This window comes from Carettochelys insculpta, chromosome 8, assembly GCF_033958435.1.
Source record: "Carettochelys insculpta isolate YL-2023 chromosome 8, ASM3395843v1, whole genome shotgun sequence".
Classification (NCBI taxonomy): domain Eukaryota; kingdom Metazoa; phylum Chordata; order Testudines; family Carettochelyidae; genus Carettochelys; species Carettochelys insculpta.
In genome coordinates this window covers 28,208,543-28,219,668 of record NC_134144.1, presented here as the reverse complement: position 1 = coordinate 28,219,668, position 11,126 = coordinate 28,208,543, and the positions used below count along the sequence as shown (strand labels likewise).

The window sequence follows — 11,126 nt, the reverse complement described above, 5'->3', positions numbered from 1 at the left end:
CACAAGGGGAGGGGCATGTAAGCGGGCAGACTGCCATTCATAAACGTGCCACACCCCCATGAAAGGAGCATGTGGTAGCTCTGCCAGGCCATGCGGTGAGGGAGGATGGGGCTGCTCCAGCCACTCTGGCAGGGGCCAGTGGTTCCTCCAGTGGCAGCGGAAGCTCTGGTGAGTAACAGGGTCCTTTTCCTTTGAGAGGGGACTGGAGCTGGGAGGAGCCTGGCGGGGGTGGATGGGCAATAAACCCTCCCATTTAACAGACTTTCAGGAATAGTGGATGCCCCCCTCCCCATTAGTCTGTTAAATTGAGGGTTTACTGTATTGTAAGTGCTACTTCTTTTAAAACCCCATTAAAGACAATTTGAATGCCTAATTTATAGCAAACACCTTACGCTGCAGCTGGTGAGAAACCTGGATGCTAACAATAACCTCAGCAAGAGGAAGCAATACTCTGGAAAATTACTGACAGGCTTTGATAGGGAAAATGGCAGTGTCAGATGCAGGTGAGAGATTTGAGCTGTCTCGTAGCTACTAATAATTTTGAGGTGCACTCAAATCCCCAAAATGTTCTGGACAAATTTCCTTCACCAGGAGAGATGAATACAGACTCTCTGTTCGCTTCTGTAGCAGTCTCACACCTTTGACTGATTGGCCTGATCTTAAAGTGAATGTAGAAATTGTCACACTGAATCTCCAGCAGTGGCCACTGCCAGATGCTGGTAGATATTAAGTCTGTCTTAAACATAGTTTTAGTATCTTTCTCAGTGCTGGAGGTTTCAAAATGAAATTGTGGTTTATGAGATATTGTGGTCTTTTGATTCATCACAGGATGCCTGTGAGCCACCTGTGTGAGGCAGCTGCAAAATAGGCAAATGCAATCCTAACATGATCAGGCAAGACATTTCCAGTAGAGACAGACAAGTATTAATGCCTTAACAGATAGCATAGGCATGGCCTCATTTGGAAAACTTTGTGCAGCTCTGTGTACATGGTCAGGAAAGATGAATTCAAATATAACAGGTACAAAGAAGGCCTACTGGAATGATCTGTCGAATGGGGAAGCCAGTATTATGAGACGAGAGTCTAGAGTCTGGTTAGTCTAGGAAAAATGAAGGTTCAGAGGAGATCTGATTGCTCTTTATTAAAAAAAACGTGTGTGGTGTGTAAGTAAACGCCAGAGGTGGGTGAGAAACTATTAAGTTAAAGGACAATGTTGGCACAAAAACACAAACTGTTCATTAATAAGTTTAGGCTGGAAATTAGAAGAAGGTTTCTAGCCATCAGAGGAGCAAGGTTTCATAGATTCCAGGATCAAGAAGTAGTAACAGAGACAGCCGTGTTAGTCTGTATTCTATCAAAACAAAAAAGCAGTCATGTAGCACTTTAAAAACTAACAAAATTATTTATTAGGTGATGAGCTTTCGTGGGACAGGCCCACTTCTTCAGATCTACAGCTCTACCAGAACAGACTCAATATATAAATCATAGAGGTCCAAAAATTGTTATCAAGGTTGGCAAATCAGATAGAAGAGCAGAGAGAATGGGTTGTAGGGTGGGGAAGTAAGTGTTAGGTCAAACATCAAAGTATGTGAAAGAGTCCTTATAATGGGTCAGGTAATTGCGGTCTCTGTTCAAACTACATGTTAATGTGTCAAATTTGAATATGAATGTTAGTTCCAAGCATTCTCTCTGTAGATGGTTGCGAAATGCTCTTTTCTCCAGAACACAAACTCTCATGTCTTTAACAGAATGGCCCACTCCATTAAAGTGCTGGCTGACAGGTTTGCAAGAAGATGGACATCGTACCCAGGCTCTGTGCTTTATATATTGAGTCTGTTTTGGTAAAGCTATAGATCTGAAGAAGTGGGTCTGTCCCACAGAAGCTCATCACCTAATAGGGTCAAGAACGACCACTGTGAACTTCTAGTTTAGCCTCCTGGAGAACACATGATATAAGACTTCCCAAAATAGAACAATCTCCCAATCAGAGTTGTGGGGACAAATAATTTATTTTGGTTTAAGAAAAAAATGGATACATTTATAAGTGGGATTGTTTGATGGGGTTGCATGTGATAATGCGGAGACAAGGGGGCAAGGAAGGACTGGGCAGCCCTGTGTGGGAAGGGGTCCCTTGTTCATGTTTGATATTCCTAAAATCTTATGATTCAGAGCTTCAGGTGCTCACCATCAGGAGTCAGCAAAGGATAGGGATGCCGTGTGAAATGGTATATTCTCTTCTTCCTCTGAAGCATCAAGTGGTGGCCACAGCTAGAGATGGGATACTAGATGGGGAGGGCTAGGGCTCTGAGGTGGCAATGAGCAATCTGTCTCCGAAGTGTTTGGATGGCTAGCTCTTGCTCATGTTCTGTGGGTATATGGGCTGGATCCACAAAAATTATCTAGGTTTGAAATCAATAAAAGTTGAGTCTAAATAACTTTGTGGAACTGAACACCTTAGATGGTATTGTAGAACTGAACACCTTATATTACTTCTCCCTAAGGTTTGATTGGCAGTATGTGACACTCAGACCTCCCCAATGCCAACTGGTAAGTGGCATTACAAGAATATCCTTACTCTATTCTAGCTCACAAAAGAGAGGGCTGTGTGAGGTCTTTGTCATACAGATCCTCATAATTGCTACGTAATGTGTGTGGAGATATTCTTAAGCAGCTGTGTATATGTTCTGTCTGTCACCAACCAGAGAAGAGCAGGTTTCTTATAGGTAGTTGGTAAGACATGGCTATCTTGAGCGTATGATAATCAGGACCCTACAGTAATTCTTTGTCAACACCTATTGTAAACTGCAAACAATTAGTATGTTTTTAAACGTGACTTGTCCCTTTTTGTAATCTAGATTGTAATCTAGTGGAGCTCTAATTAAATGGGTTAGTTATCATGTTTTCTAACACTTTTACATTGCAGACAAAGCCATGCTTACAAATCCATGTAATACCTACATGTTATAAAGTGAAGTTTCGGCTGTCATTGTGAATTGCCTCAATGCCAATCAGCTCAGGCACCAACCCCATATATTTTTGCTTTGTGTCATTTCTAGAGAGCACATGCATACCTATCTAAGAAATGAGGCTATTTGTCTTTGTACTACTACCTAGCATTTAGATAACCTTTTTTCATCAGTAGATATCAAAATACTTCAGAATGTTTATGTATCCTCACAGCAACACTGTGAGGAAGGGCACTACTTTTATCCCTATTTTTAATATGGAAAACTGAATTGGGAGATACTAAGTGACTTGCCCAAGGTTGCAATGAAAAACTGTGTCAGAGAAGGGAATTGAACCCCAGATATAAACTAATGCCCTAACCACTGGCCCCTCCATCACTACTTTTTCCTGCTTGATGTAAACATCGAAATACATGGCCAAAGTATATAGTTACAACGTTGTCACATATACATCTGAGCCAAACAGATTTCTGTTTCCAGCTTTCTGGTTTATGATTGTGTTTAAGGATGGCATGGGTTTTTGGTTATCTCTAGTTCTGTGTGTATTTTCTATATGCTCTAACTCTGCTCCTTTGATTTACATGGGGATAAAGTTAGGCTAACGAAGAATGCTTTTGAAAATCCCAGCCACAGTCACAGCTCTGAGCACATCTGAATTTTGGTCATGTATAAATCCACATGGGGTATGTCTCTACTTACTGTGGGTTTAATGTGCCATGATTGATCCATCAGAGTTTGATTTTGCCACACCAGTGAAGACATGGCAAAATTGATCTCTCTGGGTTCAGCCATCCACCCTGGTACTCAACGCTGTCATATGGAGTAAGGGACGTCAGCATGAGCCCAAAGATCCCTGATCTACCCCAGGGTACAAAGTCGATCCTGACATGTTGATTCTAGTTATACTAATGGCATGGCTAGAATTGCATATCTGGGATCGACTGATCCCTAATGTGAATCAGACCTTGGATTCTACAGCTTTCCCATTTCTCTTTAAATCCATTATTCCAGATCTGAATGCCGTTAAACTGGGAGAAAGTTCAGCTCTGAATACAACACACACCTATCTTTGGTTAAAAATTAAATTCCTTCAATTCTTGGCTTGAACTAAATTGTTCTTGGCTTGAACTAAATTGTTTCCTCACTTAATCTTGCACAGTCATGCTCCTTCCTTATGTAAATCAGTCACTCCATGTACCTAACCTCTGTCCTTTAATCATTCTCAAGCCCTAGCTTACATTAATCTTTATCCTAGATGAAGTTGTTTCAATAGATTTCTGTGTCTGTCAGTGTCCTTTTTAAACGGTTCATTCCTCATCTCTACTTCCCTTTCTCCCTAGTTGGTGGCTACATGCCACACGAGATGGACTGCATCATTTTCAGTAGCAGGCTCACACCCACTCATTTGCTCCATGGTGTGTCCGTGAGAGTTGATGATCATAACTGCAGTGTTTAACTGAGGATGAATTGTTGCAGCAGAATTCATAGGCTTTGCTATTCATGCAAAGTGCTAGGGCAAGTCGCTTATTTCTGAATATCCTCCTTTCCTACTGTATTTGTATGTTAGTGACATGCAACCTTAAATTAGATTCACAAGGTATAATTATTGCTGCTATTTATCAAGCTCATGCCAGATGCTCTGTAAGCTTAGAGGAAGGCAGAATCATTGCCCCTACAGTCCAGAAACTGAGGCTACCAAGATGGGGCTGGCCCACATAAGGCACTGGCTAGTACTTCAGGATCAAAGAAGTGGAGCTATTTATGTAGAATTAGCACTGAAAAGCTTCCTGGAAGATAAGCAGGTTTTACAGAAGGATGTAAAAGAAGGAAGGAGAGCTGTCAGATGCATGAGAAAAGGGAAGCATTCTGTAAATAGTATAAAAGAGATGCAAGTACTACATTCCATCCAGTCCTACTGCTACCTCCACCCCTCAAATCGCAAAACTTCCTGGTTTGTATTCATCAATAATTAAGGGCCCATCAACAACACTCAGAGGGAGCTTACGTTGCACTTTTGAGTAGCCAGTTTGTAATGTACAGTGGATAGATCCTTTTTTTCAAATCCCAGGGCAGCAGGCTATGCAAGGCTAGTATTGCATTTTCAATTAGCTTCTGAGTGAATGCTTGCCATATGTAGAAGTGACCTGGTGCACAATTAGTTTATTGTTCCTTTCAGCTTTGTGCAGACAGGATCTGAAGGATTGGAGGGTGAGGGGAAGAGCTAAACCAGAGGCATCACTGTGGATATGGAATAAGGGGAGCTGCTTAGCTCCTGCAGATTCACTTGCTAACTCTGGAATTACAGCTGTTATTACGAAGCATTCAGCGTGGCTGTAGGGAGCGTGCCAGGGGATAATCACTGAAAAGTTCTCTGATTTCTTGTATTCTGGTCTCTTTTCGCTTGTGAGTCGCCTCATCATTATTATGGAGCCAAACAGTCCTAAAAAGATCCAATTTGCTGTGCCATTATTTCAAAGTCAAATAGATCCTGAAGCAGCTGAACAGGTAAGGAAGACAGGGTATTCTTCACTACCTGGGTGACAGGGTGTCGGATGAGAATAGAAAACTGTCATGGCCTTAATTCTTCTCTGGTTTACACTGGTGTAAATTTAGATCAATCCATGGAAATCAGGATAGTTGTGCTGGGATAGCTAATGTAACACAGGCCTGGATTTGTCCTTTTATGTGAATGCACATTTCAACTTGCACAGGTTTTTCTAAGAATATATTAGCATTTTGACTTTATCCTTTTAACACCTTTTGCACAGGAGGTAAGCATATGTTAGATGAATTCATATTTTTTTAGCTGAATCAATAAGAGAAAATTAGCTGAAATGTATTATTTCCTACACACCCAAATATACATTTGATAATTCATGTTTGAAAGGAAATAGTGCATAGCCTGGTTAGGAGATAGCTTGCTTACAATTTACTTTCTTGTGGGAAAAAACCCATTTAAATGTTGCAAGATAGTAGCTTATGGAGTTATTCTCCCACATTTTAAAGACTTTTAATACTGAATTCTTTATATCACTGTTTGCTAAGTATTATTACTTTACAATGATTTACTGTGTTTATTAAGTATTTCATGCATGTGGATGTGGCTATATGAATGTGAATATATATATGTGAATATATATACATACTCAAATGTAGCTATGCATCTATATGATGGCTAAATGTGACTTGCTTGTAAATGTATATAATGTCTAATCCTGCACTTCACGTGGGCAGACCGCTCATTAGTTATACGCATAAATATACATGTGTAGATGGACTTTATATTTAAAGAATTATAACCATTATATCTTAGCAGACAGAGATGGATAATACCTGTTAAGGTGTCCAGTCCTTCTCTGTTACTATAGCATTGTTCCCTATTGTACATTAACTGTTTTGAAGAATCAAGATTTGAAGGATACAAGAAATGTAATATGGCTTTGATAGTTCCAGTGTAGAATGATGGCAGTATAATCATTTACCTCAGAATGACAGACATCTTGTTTCCATGATCGTCTGATGTAATGTCTCCGAAGAGGAGGCAGGCTTTTCCAGGAAGAAATGAGTTGGTGGTGGTCATGTACGGAGGGCAGATGGAGGAAAGTACAAGCAAAGAATTTCCTCAGGCCTTCAACCTGCCCAGAGATGATTTTACTAAAATGTATTTATAATATTGAGAATGCTCCTTCTATTAATTTGAGCAAGACCTGGTCTATCACCTTTTGAAACCAGTGACGTTTATTGCCCTCAAGGATTGCAGAATTGGACTCTTAATTGAATTTCTGTGGGCTATAAAATATTATAAAGTATTATAAACCAAGTTCTGATATACATTTATGGGAAGTCATATTATTATGTTGCAAGTTTGATTCATGAGATGGCTACCAGACAGTTTTACTTCACGTTAGAAAAAATTCATCAAAATCTGGAGTAGTTACTTTGTATTTCCCCCACTGGAAACAGAACTGGACTCTAGCTAGCTGTTGATATTGTTTAAGCAATTAAAAAATGACCAACATATTGACATGAAGGTGCTATCAAAATGGTATCTGGGGTAAATATTCCTGAGTATACTCCTATATTCTACCAATAGCCTGAGGGCTGTGATATAAAGATTTCAAAAGCTTTCTTTGCAAATATATCCATTATTGGAGACTATTCCAACATCATATTAATTAATTATCTAATATTCCTATGGAATATTAATGGAACCATAAGAGAATCTTTGAAGAGTGTAACTAAAAAGAAACTGATATAACAAATATTCAAATTTGTATGTGTATATATTAAAGGATGCAATATAGCATACTTAAGAAATTTCCTTTCGGAAATATTAATATTGGTTTTTTTAATTGCCTTGGCATTAGATTGATAGGAATTTTTAATGTCCCTGTATTCAGTGACATTATTTGTCTATTATTTACTTCTTTGCTCTGCTTATATACTTCACTATCAGTGCAAGATCAAAAATAGAAAGGGCTAAAAAGATACTTCAGTTAGTAACTATTGGTAATAACTCTGGTAGTGCTAGAAATCCATGCTCACAAAGCAACTTAATTCTTACTGAAATAAAGATAAGGGGTTTTATTTTCAAGAGCCACTCAGAACTCATTTTTACCCTGCACTCTGCTTGTGGAGGCAAGTACGGTACGTTCAGCTGTACACCACAGTACAAAGCAGGATTTGTCCACGCTGCAGAGTGCAACCAAGCTCATCAGTGAAAGTGTCAGATGGTGGGGAGGTAGTGGGCAGCTGAGAGCTGCCAGAGTCTTTCCTCACTGCAGGTACCTTCCCCATCATGGGGAAAGCTCTAGCAGAGCAGTACTACCAGAGCCTTTCTTCACTGCCTCCCGCAGGCTGAAGCCTTTTTCTCCCTGCGAGAGCCTTTCCTCGAGATATGCAAAACCTGCCGCAGAAGGGATGCAACAGGACACTGCACTGCTAAAAATAGCTGCATATAGGTGACTTGTGGTAACACTCGGGAGGTGCATTGCCCTCTCCCTGTGCCCTCATCAAAATTTCAATCACTGAATGAGGCACCCCCCCCATGTTCCCTCCCTGTTCCTCTCCATGACCCTTTCTGCACCACCTTCTTCTTGCAGGTACCAGTAACTATGGCTGTGGAGATGGCAGAAGTGTAGTTCGGTGAGCACAGAGTCCTGTAGGATTCAGGCATATCTTTGCTTCTTGCCTATGCAATGCCTCACCACCTGCACAGCTGTGCTACCCATGCTAATGGGGTACTCTACATCCTGCCCAAGTGAGTGTGCTGCATAGATGTACCTACAGTGACTCAGGCTCTGTCTACACTACCAGATAAATTCAATTTTATTTGATTAGATTTTATAACCGGATTTTATAACCTGGATTTTGAGTATCCTCACTTCCCACAAAGTCCACACAAAGTCGAGTTAGTGCTGCCGCACTAGATTGGCCAAACATTGATTGCTGCGGCAGTGCATTGTGGGAACCTATCCCACAGTTCCCTCAGCCTCACTTTCTGTGCCTTCCCCTGGGCCCTGCTTCACCCCCACTGCTGGCAGCGCTCACCCTGCTGCTTGGTTCCTGGGTCCCCGCAGCTTGGGGTATCTGGGAAACTGACCAGCACTGCAGCATCTAGCTCATGGGAGCTGGGAGCCAGATGCAGCAAGGAACCAGGTGCTGCTTTGATCAGTTTCTTGGCTCCTGTGAGTTGCAGGGAGCTGGTAGCCAGGTGTAGCAGTGCCATGAGTTTCCCAGCTCCCCGCCACTTGCAGGAGCCAGGAAACTGACATGGGCTGCTGTGCTGGTCAGTTTCCTGGCTCCCGTGAATGGCAGGGAGCCACGAGCCAGGTGCAGCGGCACCAGTGAGCCTCTGGAAGCTAATGAATTTGATTCAAAGACATGGTGCTGCCACACTAGCCTTCATTCGAACTGTTAAATTCACACCTGGTTCTGACGATAATATGCTGTCAGTATTAGTGCTCCCTAAATTGAGCAAACGGTATTTACAGTGAAGACAGTCTCTTGGTACAATTGCGCTAACTGCCTTAAGTTTGAAATTATCTTGTATTCTGGACATAGCCTCATCTTTCACTGAGGCTACGGCTACAGTGGAATGATCGGTCAACAGAAGTTACTGTTGGAAGATACCCTGCAACAAAACTTCTGTCGACAGATAGAGGCCACACATTAAAGCGGGTCATTCTGTTGTTCTGCTCTGTTGACAGAGAGCGGCCAGACTGCCCAGCTGCTCTCTCGCCAGAATAGCCAACTGGAAGCACAGCAGAGAGGACTGCCTGGTACCTCAAAGTCCTGTCTGTCAACAGAGGGCCCCCCAGAGTCTCCACAATGCTTTTTTTGTTGATAGATCCTTCTGGAAAAGGTGTTCTGCCTCACGGGGAACAGACAGAAGGATGTCATCAAAAATGCCGAGTTCTGTTAACAGTCTGTCAGCAGAATGCATTCTTAGTGTGGATGGTCTGTGGGTTTTGTCAACAAAACAATCTAGTGTAGATGTAATTTAGGGCTTATATTCCTAAATCAGACCCTGATCCTCCTGTATGTTGCAGGTGAATTGATCCTGATCATTATTGCACTCACAGTTATTAAAACAGTATTTTTAAATTTGTTTTCCATATGCTTGCTTTTGCCACTTGCATTGTTCAATAATGCAATGTCTAGATTACAGGGATTTGTTGGCAGAAGTTTGTGTCAGAAGATATCTTCCAAAAAAACGTTTGTCAACAGATCGTGGCCAGACCATCAAGTGGATTGAAAGAGTTATCTGCTCTGTCAACAGAGAGTGGCTGGACTGCCTGGCTGCTGTCTTGACAAAATGGCCAACTGGAAGCAGAGCAGATAGGGCCTGATGTCAAAGAAGCCCTTTCTGTTGACAGAGGCCACCCTGGAACATCCAGACAGGAGTTTTGTTGACAGATCTCTGTCAATAGACATACTCTTCCTTATGGCAAGAGGGGTACAGATGTCGACAAAAGTGCTGCGTTCTATCAATTTACTGTTGACATAACACACTTGATAATCTGGACACACCACAGGTTTTGTCAACAAAATGGCCAACAAAATCCTCTATTCTAGACATAGCCTAAGACAACTGACAACTTGTACTTTGCTTTGGATGGAGGCCAGTGGGTATCTTTAATGACTCTGTTTGGACCTGTGTTTTTCACAGATCAGGAAAAGAAGGCCCACACCAGCATCACTGGTTATTATAAATGAACAGTCAACCCAAGGTAAGTAACATGTATCCTCTAAACCACAAATCAGCTGTACAGAAATAAAAGGCCTATGTTTGACAATATGGTTTTATATGAGCAGAAAAGGACTATAAATTGTATAGGTCCAGGCCCCACTGGAGTAAATACCATAACTCCCATTCACTTCAATAAGGCCAGAAATCTAGCCTTCAGGGATGCTCTTTTTGTGGCACATGGAATGAAGCCTCAGTTGCCTCTGAGGGTTGGAAGCAATCCCAGATGCCCCTTCCACACACACTCCTCTTTGACAATGGTGATGTTGTCAGGGGAATCTGTAGAGTTAAGTTCAACTAATAGAGTTTTTGGTTCTCCAGTTCCTAGAAGAAAACATGATCATTGTATTGCAGAATTTAATAAAACTCTGGTCTTCCAAGCAGGAAGATACTGAGTAACACAGCTATCCCTTTGATACCAGGCAGGAGGGTCATTCTCTGGAGTGTCTGTTCTTTCTCTGCTCTGCCAACAAAATCGTTGTGGAGACGTGTCGGAGAAGATTTCCAGGAAGATGAGATTAGGGTCCAGGACATGCTTAGTCGTAAACCCATGCTTCCACAAAGCTGCTAAAGCAAATCTGGAATTTCTAGCTCAAGAAAATTTGGAGACTAGAAAGAAAGTACTTGAATAATTTTCAGAGTAAATCACGTCAAAATTTTCAAAATATCATAATTTAAAGTTCTTTATATGCTTTTTAAAATGAAACTTCCCCCCAAAATGGACTTGGGATGATCTACAGCATGTACAATTTCAGGATGATCAATTTCTTTTCTCCTATGAGGCGGAGGTTGAAATCTCAGCTTTTAATGGAGAGCTACCTAACAATGGAGAGAATAGTATCACTACACAGTAAAGGCCTGTCAAGAGAGTAAGTGATCCAAGATTCACTCAGTTTTCTGTTACTCTGCTG

The 11,126-nt window shown here is 41.4% G+C and overlaps 1 protein-coding gene across 2 annotated transcripts in view; it reads left to right on the top strand.

Annotated features, from left to right (window-relative positions):
* The first annotated feature begins 5,043 nt into the window (after positions 1–5,043).
* Positions 5,044–11,126, top strand: part of PPP1R1C (protein phosphatase 1 regulatory inhibitor subunit 1C) — a 74,180-nt gene continuing 68,097 nt past the window's right edge. For both annotated transcript variants that reach the window (XM_075001386.1, XM_075001387.1), the window contains exons 1-2: positions 5,044–5,471; positions 10,138–10,198. In XM_075001386.1, the coding sequence (XP_074857487.1) occupies positions 5,391–5,471; positions 10,138–10,198 (142 nt within the window). In that variant the 5' untranslated portion in view covers positions 5,044–5,390. The remainder of the gene's footprint in view (positions 5,472–10,137; positions 10,199–11,126) is intronic.